General features: G+C 48.7%; 1 protein-coding gene across 1 annotated transcript; it reads right to left on the bottom strand.

The window, feature by feature from the left end:
• Positions 1–12,122: 12,122 nt before the first annotated feature.
• LOC123845499 (neuropeptide Y receptor type 4-2) lies at positions 12,123–13,250 on the bottom strand. Its single transcript, XM_045876248.1, has one exon. The coding sequence runs from the start codon at positions 13,248–13,250 to the stop codon at positions 12,123–12,125; it is 1,128 nt and encodes a 375-aa protein (XP_045732204.1).
• Between the last annotated feature and the right edge of the window lie 3,654 nt (positions 13,251–16,904).

Here is a 16,904-nt window from a genome sequence, read left to right as displayed (position 1 = left end):
AACACAGGGGAGACTGATAAAAACAGATGGGTCTATTTTTTTTAATTGAAGTATGGTTGACCTATGATATCAGTTTCAGGTGTACAACTTAGTGATCCAACAAGTATATACATTACAAAATGCTCACCATAATAAAGTATAGTTACCATCTGTCACCAGAGTTATTACCATGTTATTGACTATACTCTCTGGGTTGTACTTTCATCCCTGTGACTTATTATTTTTCCCTGTGACTTATTTATCACTGGAAGTTTGTGCCTTCTGGTCCCCTTCCCTATTTTGCCCATCCCCCTAATCCCCCTTCCCTTTGGCAACCATTTATGAGAGTGTTTTGCTTTTTTGTTGTTGCTATTGTTGTTTGTTTCCTTGTTTTATTTTTTAGATTACACATATAAATGGAATCATATGATATGTCTTTGTCTGTCTTATTTCACTTAGCAAAATACACTCCAGGTCCATTAAAAAAATTAAATTAATTAAATACATTAACAAAGAATAGAAATGAAGAATGTTATAAAAGACTCTAGGATAAGTTAATTTTAAAAATCTGTGTGAATAAATAAATAGAATTCAAAAGGGAATATGGATATAAACTAAAATGGAACGGTCATTATCTATAGTTTAGTTTTCTTTTGGTGTATCTGTATTTCTGAATTTTTGTTTAAATTAGACAAAGTTAAATTTGGGTTTTTGTTTAAGAATAAATATAAATCATTTGTATAGCATTTGTTTCAAGAAAAGCTAACTTACAAAAAAAGAAACCAGAGGGGTCTGGGCACCTGGCTGCTTGGAGCGGGGTACAGCAGCTGACATCTCGTCCACCACCTCTATTTGTTAAGTATTTCTAAAGACCAAATATTTCTAGGCCAAATGTCTGTTTACCCCTGTCTGCATAAGGAAGTTTCCATATTTACACAGGAACATGTGCATTTGTTAATTGGTCTCTGTTGATATATACAAATGTTGTAGACTCCTGTGTCAACAGTTCTGCCTGGGGAAAAGTGAAGGAAGTGTGATCAGCTGATAAAGTATGGAGTCCAAGATCAAGAACTTGCTTCCATCATGCCCAAGGAAATTACAAGGAATAGTTGCTCTGCCTAGGTTCCTTTCTCTCTTCTCTCTCTCTCTCTCTTTATTAATTTATATTATAGTGTCCTACTTACTTAAATACAAAAAATAGACAGGCCCCGAGACCCCAAAGCCTAGTTTAAATGCTCTGTATGGAGAGTTGCTTTGTGCATGCTGGAGTTGGAGATGACTGTAGCCCCGATTCGCTGCACTGTAGGGGAAAAGAGTTTGCCAGCCCAGCAATTCCTGATCTCCCCCCTGAGGCCTAGCTCACCTCTGAATTTCCAAGTTCATTTGTCTGTTCTTCATGGGGCATTTACCCAAGGCCAGGCATTATGTTGGCTATCCAGGAGATGAAAGCAGTCCCTTTGCTTGAGGGGGCTACAGCCAGGTGGAAAGCAGAGAGACACCCTTTCCTCTGTCCAGTTCTAAGACTCTTCAAGTGGCCAATTGAGACACTGCAAGGTATTCTGGGCATACAGACAATGAGACAAGGCAGCTGCGGAAAGTTTTCAGAGAGAGTAAACTTAGACAGTGTGCAGGGATTCAACATCAATCTGGGCAAAGTGTGGCATGTTTGAGGGGCAGAAAATAAGGAGTCTGATGGACTGGAGCAGAGGGTGGGTCGGTGGGTGGGTGAAGGTTAGAACAGAGAATGAAAAGGCCAGCGAGAGGTGGACCACAAATGGCCCAAGGGCCATGTAAAAGCATTGGGACTCCATCCTATAGGTGGTGGGAACTACCAAATGAAAAAGTCAAGGTCAAATTTGTGACTAGAGTAAGATGAAACCACTGGACAGCAAGACTGAACATGGAGATACCATTGAAGGAGGTTCTTGCAATAGTCCAAAGGAACAGAAATGAATCAGATGCACTGGGTATTTACTCCAAAGATACAAATGTAGTGATCCAAAGGGGCACCCGCACCCCAATGTTTATAGCAGCAATGTCCACAATAGCCAAACTGTGGAAAGAGCCAAGATGTCCATTGACAGATGAATGGATAAAGAAGATGTGGTATATATATACAATGGAATATTATGCAGCCATCAAAAAAAAAATGAAATCTTGCCATTTGCAAAGACGTGGATGGAACTAGAGGGTATTATGCTAAGCAAAATAAGTCAATCAGAGAAATACAATTGTCATATGGTCTCACTGTTATGTGGAATTTGAGAAACAAGGCAGAGGATCATAGGGGAAGAGAGGAAAAAATGAAACAAGACGAAACCAGAGAAGGAGACAAACCATAAGAAACTCTTTTTTTTTTTTAAGATTTTATTTATTTATTTGAGAGAGAGAGAATGAGAGAGAGCACATGAGAGAAGGGAAGGTCAGAGGGCGAAGCAGACTCCCCGCCGAGCAGGAAGCCCGATGCGGGACTCGATCCAGGGACTCCAGGATCATGACCTGAGCCGAAGGCAGTCGCTCAACCAACTGAGCCACCCAGGCGCCCAAACCATAAGAGACTCTTAATCTCAGGAAACAAACTGAGGGTTGCTGGAGTGGAGGGGGGTGGGGGGATGTATTATTTGTTTCAGGGGTACAGGTCTGTGACTCATCAGTCTTACACAATTCACAGTGCTCACCATAGCACATACCCTTCCCAGTGTCCGTCACCCAGCCACCCCAGCTACCATGATGTGACAGGGCTTCTGTGACACCCGGTCGCCCCTCTGGACAGCAAACTATACCGTGTGTGGCTCAGAACTGGACACAGAGCCCTCTGACTTCTGGGCCGGGGGAGGCCTGAGGGCGAAGCAGGTGGACGCAACAGTCCAGGCCCCCACCCTCGAGATGCCTGTACACAGCCTCATCACCCTCCCCCATGCCCATGTTTATCAGGACTCAGTGTTTATGAGCGAGAGGGCCTCCCTTTAGCAAGCTAAACCAAAAAGCTATGGAAATGGCCTCAGGGCCCCAACTCCTTATGCAAACAAGGGAAAATTACCTGGCGGCCCATGTACTGCCTGCTGGAGCAGGGTTCAGTGGGGGAAACCCACAGAGATAAGCTCAGGAACAAATGTGTTGACCCATTCCAGGGCAGTGCATAGGGCTCTAGCTAGCTGATGTCAGACTCCGGGAAAGGGACCCCAAACCTCAGGCTTTTATGATTACAGAAGCACCAGCCCTCTCCTGGTGGGATCAGGACTTGGGGTCTGATCATGGTGTGATGTGGCAGAACTCTGGTCATCCGCCCTGCTCTTCTAGCTCAGCATTCCTAGTTGGGGAGCACCAGCCCCACTCTGGCATGGCCAAGGGTAGGGCTCCAACTTATGACAAAGCAGTGTTCCACCAAGATTGACCGCTCTCAGGATTCAGCTGGAGCCAGCCTCCTGGGAGCTCTGCAGGAGACCAGCCCCTCTGTGAGGCCAGCCTACAGAGAAGAGCTAAACCAGAAATGAGCTGAGTACATTAGCTATCACTCCCCTGACCCTTCTCCTCACTGCAGTCAAAGGCAGCTTTTCTAACCTCCAACCCAACCATGGTACCCCCTGCTAAAATGCCTTAGTGTCCTCCCCTCACCGGCCTGATATAGTCAAACCACTCAGCAGGGGGGATGCAAGCCTTCTGCACCGGAACTGACCTCTCCATCCAGCCTTGCCCTCAACACCCCCATCCCCAAACACACCGGATCTGCTACCTCCTGCGGTTGATCACTACTGATTTCAGCCTTTTCCATCCTGCCTGCCTGTGAACTTAAAGGCACATCCTCCCAAATGCCCTCCTGGAGAATGACTGGCCCGTCCTCCCCCGTGCCCTGACTCTGTGATGGCGCTCATGGCACTTGTTTTTATACTTACCCTTCTGAAGGTGTCTCAATCATGCCATCCGCAGAGAAGGTGCCAATGAGTCAAGATGAAATGCACCGGCTGCATACGCCTCTTCCCGAAACTCTGGCTCCAGGCTTTTCTGCCCTGTCCATAGCCATAGACCCCAGATTTCATAGATGGGGTCATAAACACCCACCACCTTATATAAACGGTGTTATATTTAACTGTTTTAAAGCTATGTACTGGGGAAAAAAAAAAAAGTGGTGCAGGCCATTACCTCTGAATTTTTAAACATACTGATAAGAGACCTCAGGACTCCTTTTGCCAGGATGTGACTGAGGCCCCACGGCCAATTAGCAGCACAATCTGACAGTGCCCAGGAACCCGGGGAAAAGACTGGTGCGCACACCTGCCCAGGTAAGATACAAGTCTCCCACTTGCCCCAGGTATGTGGGTTGAAGAAATGGGTCTGTAAAAGAAAAAGTAGGAAAAGGAGGTCTCTTTGGGGGAAATCCTTTCTGGTGCCAGACCACCCCCACCCTCCCCCACACCTAAAGTGATAAAACCCAGAAGGGGTTGCAAGTGATGTTTACAAGGTGGCAACGGGCTGCTGGCCATCACAAGGCACACTATCTGGGGGGGAGGGAGATAAGGCTATCACTGGGTTTTCGCCAGCGAGGTGAAGCTCTTTGTTCCGAATGCGTGCCCTACTTTCAGTATGGTTTCCTTGGCAGTCAAGAGAAAGACTAACCAAATGCCCATTAACAGCTTTATGAATGAAAGGAAATGTATTTTAAGAGAGCTTTGTGCTGATACACAATTGCAGTCTGTTTTCAAAGTCTGACAGGAATCAATTTCAAATAAATGGTGACACTTAAACAACTAGAAACCTCAAAGGTCATGAGTACACAGCCACATTCACAAGAACCCTCCCACTCTGTGATTCATTGGCAAGTTCACCCTGCAGATGCCTTCTCAGCTGCCCAGGGTAGGAAGTGCTGGGTTGCTGTCAGTGAGGAAAGCATCCTAATCTGCTCTGCAAACCCCTTCCCACTGTCTTCTCAAGACCTAGGGGCCCCAGGTTGGTCTATGTCTATGTATTTGCAGCAGTCTTGAAAAACATACCAGAACCTTGAAGAGATATCCTAGGGAAAAGTCCCACCACGAGACAAAGTCAAGCCAAGAGCTCTGTCACCAAAGGATGTCTGTCCAAGTCAGCATGACCCACTTTAAGACAGAGACGACGGCTACGTTCATTCCTCCACCATCAGACCTTCCCCTCCACACGCTGTAGGAATCAAAGATTTCTTCATTGAGAACTTCCAGATCTTTTCAGCCTTTTCTCAGGCATTATTGTATCCCTGCAAAGCTGGAAGTCACAGTGACAACTCCCAACTTCCAGCCAAGAAGCTCGACCTTAAAGCTGTCCTTGGTTCTCTAAAGAACTAGGGCCACAGAACAACTTACCTGGTGAGGATAACTTGCTTCATGTCATAACTTGCCAGGCTCAGCTCTGAGAAATAGCCCCTGTGTCTGACTGATGCTGCCCTGCCCACCGGGCCTCCTTGCTGGGCACTGTCCCACCCCATGTCCTAGGACCCCTTCTTGTTTGCTGACCTCAATGTCCTGTCACCAGATTCAGCTCCAGGTAACTGGAGTAACTTTTCTTCCTGCCTTCAGTCTTACCTCCTGTACTAGTCTGCTAGGGTTGCCATAACAACTGGGTGCTTTCAATAACAGAAATGTATTATCTCAATGGTCTGGAGGCTAGGAGTCCAAAATCAAGGTATCAGCAGGGTTGGTTCCTTTGAAGGCTGTGAGAAATAATGTGTCCATGCCTTTCCCCTAGCTTCTGATGGTTTGCTGGCAATCTTTGACCTTCCTTGGCTTGTAGAAGCATCACTCAGACCTCTTCCTTTATCTTCACCGTGTGTGTGTGTCTCTGGATCCAAATCTCCTCCTTTTATAAGGATACCAACCATATTGGATTAGGGGGCCACCCTCCTCCAGCCTGGCCTCATCTCAACTAATTATATCTACAATGCCCCTACTTCCAAATAAGGTCACATTCTGAAGTACTGGGGGTTAAAACTTCAACATATGAATTTGGGGGTGGGGGAGACACAATTCAACTGACGACACCAGCCATCCCTCCTCCAGCTCTGCCCCAAATCAGAAGCCGCTTATGCCCACCTTCAGATCCTCTAGTCTTCGCCTGCTGCTTGGACCAGTGGTCACTGCAGCATCCAGCTCTGCAGGGCTCTGAGCAACTTCCTGCAGGTGCAACCTGATGCCACCTCATCTTACACCCTCACAGCACATCTTCTCACCTCTCCCCGGAGCTGCTCTATTCATGTAAAGGTGTGTTCAAGGTCTATGAATGCACAACTCCATGGGGAAACACTTTGGCAAGTGAAATACAGAGATTAATGGTTAAATTCTTATTTTTTTCTCCTTCCCAACAGACTGTCCTGAGAGTTATACAAAAGATCGAGTAATCAGCTGCCTTTGAAAAACAGCCAGTTCAATAACACATCTTCAGATGGGCTCTCTCTCCTTCCCTATCTCATTTCCCGTGTCCTCACTTTGTTCCTTGGGATTGCATTCTCCAATAAAGGAAAAGCCTATAAGCCTCTGCCTCAGCTTCTGCTTTAGGGGAACCCAGGTCAATTCAGCTACACTGACCTCTCTAAATGTAACCTGACCATGCCATTCCCCTGCTTAAAGCCCTTTATGGTCCCTTCATTACCCATAAAGTTCAAACTGTCTAGCTAAAAGCTGGAAGGTCATCTGGTTAACCTTCTTCCCTGCTGTAACAGTCCAAGTCATGGACTTCGGAATCCATCAGATTGGGTTTCAAAGCTGGCTCTTTTTGAAAATTTGGATGAAGGTTTTTTGCCCCTCCACCCATTTCTTCATCTATCCACTCTGAGGGTTGAGGAGAGGCAATCTCTAGAGTGTCTAGCACAGTGTTTGGAACTCTAAGTACATAGTAGCCAGTGTCATTACAGATGGAGAATCAGAAACCAAGATGCAGAGGCGGCCTCTCAAGGTCACACAGTCAGCTAGCAAATACAACCAGCTGGTGCCGCTGGTACTAGACCAAGTATCAAAATCCTACAAAACCAAATGCCTGCACTCCACAAATAAGAAGTTAAAGTAGCACCCCCCCACTGATTAACTACAAAATTTTTTTAAATGTATTCACTCTACAGATACTTCTTCTGCACCTCCCATATGTAGACACTCTTCTAAGAACCAGACAGTGAATAAAACATACAAGGTCCCTGCCTTCATGGGGTTTACATCCTAATGGGGAAGTAAGGCACTCAACAATGGAACAATAAATGTGTGCAAGCATGTCACAGGGTGCTAAGTCCTATAGCATAAAGGAGGCATGCAGGGGGAGAAGGTTGTATTTCCATAGCACGGCTGAGGAAGTAATCTGCTGATAAAGGTTCACTTAAGGTGAAGGGAGCAAGGGAGTGAAAATGTTGATATCAGAGGGTAGCAGCAGGAGTAGGAAGTACAAAGGACTGAGGTAGGAGCAATTTTAGAGTGTTCAAGAGACAGCAGGGAGGCCAGCGCTGCTGAAGGGGGTGAGAGAGGGGAAGAGTGGTAGCAAGTGAGGTCAGAAACAAGCAGATGGACAACTCAGGTAGACCATGGACTATGAATTTGGCTCTGAGAGTGACAGAAAGCCAGTAAAGAGTTTTGAACAGAGGTGTTCAAAGGATCACTCTGCCTGAGCGAGAGCAGAAACAAGGCCACTTCAAGCATCTTGGTAGAGATGTTGATGGCTTGGACCAGGTGGCAAAGCCAGGGGAGGTGAAAAGTGGTCATTCCCAATACATTTTGAAGGCCGAGCTTACAGAACTCACTGTGGATTGGAGGTGGGCTGTGAATGGAAAGCTGATCCTAAGACTATGACCCAAGCAAATGAAATGAAAGAGTTGCCATTTAATGAAGGGGGGAGGGAAACTGAGGGAGAAGAGGCGAGGCAACAAATCAGGAGTCTGCTTTTGAACATGCCAAGTTTGATCCAGTCAACACAAAGCAGTGGCTGGATATACAAATCTGAGAGCAGAGAGAAGTGCAGACTGGCGATTCACATTTGGGAGCATTAGACACTTAAACATTCGGTGGTGTTGAAAGCCAGGAGACTGGGTGAGCCCACCTAGGGAATTAGAGGTGGGCCTTCATGTCTTCTGGGGATGTGCCAATATTCTAAGGGCAGGGAGACCAGAATCCAAGAAGGAATCTGAGAAGGACTGCCCAGCAGAACCATTAGTGTGGTGTCCTGAAAAAGCCACATGCAGAAAGAGATCCAAGGTGAAGGGATGGGCCAACTGCCAAATGCTGCTAATTGGTCACAAAAGACGAAACTGAGACCTGACCATGGGATCTGGCAACCTGGGGGTTACTGATGACCTTGGCAAGAGCTGTTTGGATGCACAGGTGAGTACAAAAGAACATGGGAAGAGAAGAAGCAGAGATGTCAAGATAAGACAAGCCTTAGGAGGAGTTCTGTGTAAAAGAGAGCCCAGAACGGAGGATGCTGGAGTGACATTCAGGAGGTGAGCAGGGACAGGATCTAGTGAACAACGGAGGTCTGCTTGTTAATGGTAACCCCTCAACCGTGGCCGGGTTACAGTAAAACAAGCACTAGCCACAGAGCACAAACCATTCCAGTCTCTCTGGAAATCAGTTTAGCAGTACACATCATGAGCCTTGAAAAATGTCCACGCCCTTTGATCCATTAATTCCACTTCTGGAAATCTCTCCTAAGGAAATAATTCCAAATACAGAAAAAGTTCTCTGCAGGCACCTGGCTGGCTCAGTCAGTAGAGCGTGTGACTCTTGATCTCCAGGTCATGAGTTCAAGCCCCACATCGGGTGTGGAACCAACTTAAAATATTTTTTAAAAATATTTTTTTTTAAATAAAAAATTAGAAAAAGTTCTCGCGGGGCGTAGAAGTTCATCACAGAACTACAAATAATAGCTCTAGAAACATCTAAATACGCCACAACAGATGATGATTAAGGAGGCAGGATGGATCTAGTCATTGGACTATAAACTCCATGAGAAGAGGGACAATGTCTATCTTATTTACCACTGTATCTCCAGCCCCTACCATGTGTCTGACGTATCTATTGAGTGATTAAAAATTCTTACAAGGTCAAGCAAAAAAAGATATTTAAAAATATTTTAATATTATACATAAATATGCAGACACTTACAGTATGATCTCAACCATGTTTTTCTAATAAAACTAACACTATGTACACAGAAACTAAAGAAATGACTCCCAAAAAATGTAAACACTGAATATGGTTGGGTGACAGAACATGATTTCCTTTTTCATTTTGTTGTTGCCTATTTCGTGTATGTTCAAGAATGAACATGATTAACTTTTATAATGGGGAAAAAACAAGCCAATGTCATTTCTGGGAAAAGGAAGTGCTGGAGTGAGGCAGGATTTACGTTCCCACCACCAGGGCTGGGTCATGCTTTGCTCCCTCTAAGGGTCCCCAGGTGGTGTTTGTGGGTGGGCAGCTCCAGTTCCAGCCCCAATGCTCCTTGGAAGATGGGCTCCTCCCACTACAGTCAAGGACATGCCCATGAGCTGGGACCCAGGAGCTAGAGCTATTTCCTAAATTCATAATCAGCCGTCAAAAATGATAGACAGCATCATGGAAAACCGTGACGACAGTTTTAAGTGAAGTCGAGCAGAATACAGAGGGGCACATTCACTAAAAATGTAACTGCACGAACTGTTCATTCAGTAAATATTTATTGAAGGAATGAAAAGGCGTCACATGAATTATGTCCACATGCAGAGATGAAACAAACAACCAGAACCAAACAACCTACCTTTTCAGCAATACCATTGTAAAGCCTAATCTCTGGAACTAGGATTCCTAGAGCTCTCTTCGAGATCCCAGAGTGGGTGTCCTCAGGGCTCGCTGACTGGCTCCAGGCTGCAGGGCACTCTGTTTCTAGAGCAGAGCCTCTCACACTTGAATGTGTACACCAATAACTTGGAGATTTTGATCAATTGCGGATTCTGATTCAATACGTCTCAAGTAGGAATAGAGATCCTGCATGTCTACCAAGTTCCAAGTGATGTTGAGGCTGCTGGTCTTCTGACCATACTTTCAGCAGCAAGATCCCAGGGTGCTGGGGAACCAGACAACTGCAAGGGGCATTAGGAACTGGGAGCAGGAGATAGCCATCCTGGCAGGTTGTGTCCACCCAAGCAAGGCGAGGGGAGCACAGAAGATGCTCAATGAAGTTTTCACCCACTACTCCAATTCCTAATGCCAAGCACCTTCGCCAGATGCCCAGCCCGGTCCCCCTGCCCTCAAGGGTGTGGGCACCCTAAAGTATCCTTGTCCCTAAGCATCCCCACTGAGATGGGCAATGAGGCATAAACTCTAGGCAATTGCACAGGCTCTGGACGGACCTGAGGCCCCCAAATTCCTTGGGAAGCTTGGTCAATGACATCGCACTGGGATGAGCCCCAGGGTCTGGGCTTTGCTGGCAGGTACCTGGAGCTGCCAACATCTGATGGCACCAGAGGGCCAGCACAAGCTGCGCCCGATAGAGTGGCTCAAAATCTATCCCAAAAGCCAAGGTAAAGGTCACCAAAGGAACAGAATGAACGCTGTCACCAAAAGCTGGGACGAAACAAACAGCTCCAGGAAGGGAGCTGGTGGCTCAAAGAGCACTTGACTTGGGTGTCGGCTGCACAAGTTCTTGGTCAGGGGCCAGGTCAGAGAGACAGTCAGACGTGGCTGTTCAACCTCCTGCTGCGTGGCCCTCTGCCAGACTTCCTGTGAACAGCAGTCCTAGTAGCCTGCCAGTGAGACTCCTCGGGGGCTCTGGGCACCTGAATACCCTGCCCCAGGAGGCCATGGTGGGTCTAGCCAGTGCCCACTCTGCCCCAGGGTGTGTTGGGTCTGAGCAGGCAAGAGCCAGACCTGGGCCTCCCATCAAAAGTGGCCCAGAGGCAATCTTGACCTGTCTGTCTAGTCCACAAAAAGATAAAGCCTTGGATCTGGGTCGGCAGCCAGAAGACTGGGGCATGACCTCCATGGGTGAGATATTCGTATTCATTGTAGCCCTTTCTCCATTTTCCCTGGTGGGCTGGAGGAAGGGGAACCCATACTCCTGTCAGCCAGTGTCCCATTACGCCAAACGAAAGAACCCCCTGTCCCTACCCCTACTGAAGGCTTGGCAAGGCTTTGGAACAATGGTGCCCATAACCTAGAGCAAGTCAGCTTAGTGGTCAGAGTGCTACTGGCCTTGGCAGTGGGTTAACGCTGGGGAGGGTCACAGATTTCCTGGACTGCTGCCTTGTCAAGAGAAGTCCTGCAGGTTAGGAAGGGGGGGTAAGAGCATGGCTGCAGCAGCCTGAGCCCTTCCCATGCTGGACCGTGGTGCAGGGCGTCTGTGCTCAGCTGAGTACTCAGCAGGGGCACGTTTGCCATCAGCCTCCCTTGCTGGAGCCCTCTCCCTGCACCAGGGCCTGTCCTCGGTATGGAGGACCAGCTCTAAGACAATGCAGATGTCCCCCTCAAGGTGCTTTTCAAGGGGAGATACTTGCAGGCTTGTTTCCACCTAAGGTGGCAGAGGCAGTGAAAGAGAAAGATGGAACAGGATGTGAATCCTGGGATTCCTGTTGCTCAGGCTGGACTTTTCCTCCTACAGAGGAGCACGAGGATCCAAGATTACCAGGATCCGTGTTCTCCAACACAATATGCTAATCACATGACAGTAATCCCTCTATCTTGCCTTCATAGACTTCTGTACCACCAACAACAGCTCTCCCAGAGGTGAGGGGTTGACCAAGGTCCAGAGCTCTGACCCCACGGGCTCCTTCCCTCAGCCCACAGTGACCTCACAGTCTCGCTGGCAGAGGTGAAAGCCTTGGGTTCCCAGGCTGAGCATCTGTTTGTGAATTACCAGAATGAACTCTGCCTGCTACAAGCGTCTCTGCTTCTGGCACCTGCTCAGGCTGCAAGGCATGCTGTGACCTGTGGAATCCAGACTCAGATTTCTCCCAGGAACAAACAGCTGGACCATCTGAATGTCAGGCTTCACAAGGCAAAGGGGTGCAAAAATAGGCTCTGGCCAGCCTCTCTGGGTTCCAGAAAGCCAGTAGTGATGGAGTGCCACCAGAATGCCAGTAACATTGCCAGTAATGATGCAATTGGCCCACTTAGCTAAATGGTGGAGCCTGTAATGAACATGGCAGGGAGAAGCTTTAGACCAGACTAAATGGGGTTAGACCTGCCACTGAGCCTCAGAGACACTTTGGAGACCTCCGTGTGCACTGTGGACAGGGGCAGATGCTCGCACTCTTCCACACGGGCACTCTGCTGACATGTCAGCACCAGGGCCTTGACCTCCTTCTTGAAGTTGGTGTTGAGAAAGCCATAGATGAAAGGGTTGACACAGGCAGAGGCCATGGCAAGCAGGTGGCACACCAAGAAGATGAGGTTGCCATAACAGATGGGGATGGCCTCATGGTACCAGTCCTCGAGGCTGTTGAACACGTGCAGGGGCAGCCAGAGCACGGCGAAGACACCCACCATGGCCACAAGGATCGCATTGATCCGCTTCATCTGCCACACCTGCGAGCTGTAGGTGCCCTTTCGGAACACCCGCTTCCGCTTCCGCAGGTGCCTGTAGATGCGCACGTAGCAGACCAGGATGAAGGCCAACGGCACGCAGTACTGGAAGAGCAGCAGGGAGGTGGTGTAGATGATGCGGTGGTGGTGCAGCGGCCATGACTCAGTACAGACCACCTTATCTGCCAGAAACTCCACAGCCTTGGAGTGGTTCCTGTGAAAGACTTTCTCTAGGACACTGTTGACCAGGAAGGGCAGGGAGAGGAAGCAGGCGACAAGCCAGATGACCACAATCCCCAGGTAGGCCTGGGAGACACTGGGCTTCCAGCCTGTTGGGTTGATGATGAGCTGATGTCTCTCCAGGGCCACAAGGACAAGCGAAAGGATGGAGACTGTCACCGACATACACTGGATGAAGGCGGACATCTTGCAAAGGGCCTCCCCAAAGACCCAGTAGTCCATAAGGGTGTAAATGGCTGTGAGTGGCTGGCAGATGAGGCACATGAGGAAGTCAGAGAAAGCCAGGTTGGCGATGAGCAGGTTGGTCACATTGGCCTTCTCCTTCTGCCTAATGGTCACGTATATGAGGCAGAGGTTGCCCAGGACCCCCACAACAGTCTCGATGCTATAAGAGGTGACAATGAAGACCATCAGGTCTACAGAATCCTGGCAGTGGTCCGAGAAGTTGTACGGGATGCTTCTTGATCTGCTCCTGTTTTGACCCTGAGGGGATCCTGGGAGCAGCAAGGCCAGGAAGTGCGAGATGTTCATGGTGCAGGTGAGAAGATTCTGGAAGATTCAATGACGATGCCTACAAAGCAAACAGAGCAATGGTACTCAGGGATCCTGCCTCCTGTGCGGAATCCAGGGAGAGGTGGGAGCCACATAGAGAGGTTCATAGCTTCTGCCATCCCAAGGCTGCTGGGACCTGGAGGACCTGAGGCTCAGAGATGTAAAGCAACTTGCCCATGGTCACACAGCTAATCAGTCAAAGAGCTCAGATGTGAATCCTGGTCTGATGCCAGAATTTGTCATACACATTGCCTTTGACCTCAGGCTTCCAGGCTGTTTTAATGATAAAGAAACTAGAGTTTTGTACGCAGAGTACAAAGACAGAACTGTTTAGGGAGTATGGGCAGAAATCCTCTTGTCACATTTTATCCAAATAGAGACAGCAGCAAATGCCACTGTGTGCTCAGGTCCTTCCACAGAGCCCCCTGCCCTTGAGGATAAAACCAAACCTCAGAGCTCAACACTCAGTACACCCTCCTGGTCTCAGGCCCTACCTGCCCTGCCAGCCTTGTTTCTCAGGTGACACACGGCAGAGTTGAAGACTGCCACGGATGCAAAGACTGGGTCATCTGCACACCAGGTCTCTCCTCCTGCCCATCATGCTGCACACGTGCAGGGCCAAGATTACGGGCTGCCCACTCACTGCGCTGCCCATGCTCAAGTCACCTGAACTAGCTTGCAGATCTCAAGCACACCAGCCTGGTCCACAGCTCCATGCCCTGGCACGGCTTATCTCTTTTCCCCTGCTGTCTCCTCAACACAAGGGACCCTCTGCTAAGACCAAATTGGAATTTGGACTCTAGAATCTCCAGGTGGTAATGCCAGTGACAGATACTCTGACTTAGAGAGTTCCCAGATCTTTCCACATACCACTGTGATTCACCTTCGTCACGGGGTCTCTAGCTGTCATTAATCCCCCAGGGCAGTTCCCAACCCTCAGGAAGCATCAGAATCCTTCTAGAGGCATGTCAAAAGTGCAGACTCCAGAGCCCCTCACCAGGAGATGCAATGAAGTGAGTCTGGGATGGGGCCCAGGCACCTGTATCTTAACAAGTGGCCCAGATGATTCTCATGAACGTGCTCCTCGAGTTCCACTGTGATATACACCGTTCACAGAGGAAGACCCTAGTTCAGATATTCTTTAAGTCCCACAGAATGCTCAACTCCATTTGTGAACATATATATATTCTTCATGATCAAGTGCTAATTTAAAAGCAGTTTTTACAGAGTATGGCCAAAATTAACCAGAGATCAGGAAAATCTGTATGTCTCGTGTCCTAAATGTCACTCACCATGCGTTTGATTTGGTTTATAAAGATGAGCTACATTTGGCCATTTACAAGATCAAGTCATAAATTCAACTGACAGTTTATAGTCTGGTTATTTTGGCTACTGAATATCAGAGGCAGGAGGATTTTTCTGGCACCATAGTCTTCTGGCAGAAAGGACTGTTTGGAATAGAACCTGACAAAATGAAATGTAGCAAGGCCAAATGCAAGGCCCAGTATGTGAGTCCAAAAGCAGCCAAAGCTGCACAAAACGGTGGTGGGTGCACTGTGCTTAGAAGCAGCCAATGGGAGAGACACCCCAGGCTCTGGCTGACCATCAACCAGGGCTGGGTCAATGGCAGGAGTAATGCCAGAGGCTCCAAACTAGCCAAGGACAGCATGATCAGAGCAGAGTTCGTGGATGGGGAGGGCTCCAGAAAGTCCTCACGTCTTCATTCACTCAATAAACATGTGCCAAGCCCCATGCTAGAAACAAGGGTGAGGATGACATACAGCCATGTCCCTCCCAGACCACAGAACTGCCCCCAGGAACACAGGTGAGCCTCAAGGTCATATCGCCATGGCCAAAGCCAGTATGAATGCAATGCCCGTGAGCTGGGAGATCGGAGAGGAAACAGGAAGATGAGAGAAGATGTGACATTGAGGCACAGCCCCAAAGTTGAAAAGGACTCAGCCATTCAGTGGACCAAATAGAGGAAGGAATTCAAGGTGCAGGGAACAGCATGCACAAAGATAGGGAGGCAGGGAAGAGCAGAGACTCCTCAGAGAACAGCAGGCTGTTCAGAATAACCGGAGCCCCGCGTAGGTGGAAGGCAGTGGTAAGCAATGAGACTGGAGAGGTGGGCCAGAGCAGGAATGCTGGCCAACAAGCCCACGTCCATTCTAGAAAAATCATTTGGATGTAAAGAATAGACTGAGGAAGAGGTCCAGGACAGGAGGAAAGGGAGGGCCGAAGAAGACAGCACTGGGGTTCTGCCTGGCTTGCAGGCCCCTTCTTAGAGAAGCCATAAAGGGCTAACACAAGGGATGGGCATGTGTGGCCCGGGACACCCCACACCTGTCACTGCTGACTAGACCACACGAATACCTGAATGCAAATCAGCCGATCCCAGCAGCTGGTGGGAACAGGCAGACGAGGGAAGTGCTGGGACTGGGAGAGCAGCAAGGCAGGAAAGTGAGCATGGGGACAGGACCAGAAAAGGAATGGAACTGTCAGCGGCCTCTGCATGTTTCTGCAGAGGCTGAGAGGGGCCCACCAGGAGGAGACTCCATGAGCCCCCACCCCAGAAAGGCCCTCTGTGCACCAGGACTGAGGATTTCCAGAAGCACACTCCAGGGTCAAGGTGGCAGTGACTCAAATCCAAGAGCCCCAGGTCAGCAGAAAAGCTGGATTTCTTTCATAGAACATTCTGAGAGGTGGGGGGTCTCCGGAACAGAGGATCTCTTGGGGGAGGTGCTCCTGAGCAGAATCAAGTAAAGAAGGAGATAGGACTTAGATGCCACCAGAGCCTGGTGAAAAGCTATCATGATCCAGCCACAACTCCACCAACTGGGACTTAAGAGTTCAGGGTTAAGAATGGTCCCAGTGAGACCATGTGGTTGAAAGGAGTGGATCACCTTGCTGCTGGCAGGAGAGGGGGAGCTTTTCACTCAAGAGCAGGCTGTAGCCCTGTCTCCCCAGTTGTCTGGGGGCCAAACCAACACTGGCATCTGGAAAAACAGTAGAGAAACATCAGGATCCTAGGGAGGCCAGCAGGCCATGTACTTGTCCTGGGTTCCAATTCCAGCCCTGCCACCTATCAGCAGGGTGGCTTTGGGAGAGTCACTGAACCTTTCTGAGCCTCAGTTCCCTCAGCTATATGGGGGGGGGGGAGCAATACTTATCTTACAGGAGGGCCTGGTTCCTTCCTAGGTCAGGGGATGAAATGGGAACAAAAGGAGTCTGAAAAGTAGGACCCTAGAGTTCTCCCTCCCATAGACTCTTTCAGGTTCAGTCTCCATCTTAGTTCCTTGGACAAATAATACAATTCAGTGGACCAGGTCCTGTTCAGGAACTCTCTCTGCCACCTCCTGGGAAGTTGAGCTGCCCATTTTGCAACAAGACCAGCCTGGCATAGAGCAGGTGCTCATCGAACGTCAGTTTCCTTCTCTTCCCACGCATCCCACCAACTCCACCCGAGGGGACCTCACTCTCTTCCACCATGAGGAACTGGCCACAGTGATCATACAAACCCATGCCCAGGCCTCCGAGTGCACCTGGCTCCAGCTCTGACCCAAAGCTTCTTTAGGAAGTCCTGCAGGGGGGCACAGAGCTGGGAGCAATCACCTGACTCTAATGCTTTGC

This window comes from Mirounga angustirostris, unplaced genomic scaffold (genome assembly GCF_029215605.1).
Source record: "Mirounga angustirostris isolate CCGP_5_RB_7025 unplaced genomic scaffold, mMirAng1.0.hap1 SCAF_6, whole genome shotgun sequence".
Lineage (NCBI taxonomy): Eukaryota > Metazoa > Chordata > Mammalia > Carnivora > Phocidae > Mirounga > Mirounga angustirostris.
Note: the sequence above shows the minus strand (reverse complement) of the source record. Positions and strands in the feature narration are given on the sequence as shown.

Coding starts and splice junctions, on each gene's coding strand:
- LOC123845499 (XM_045876248.1), bottom strand. CDS start 13,250: ATGAACATCTCGCACTTCCTGGCCTTGCTGCTCCCAGGATCCCCTCAG.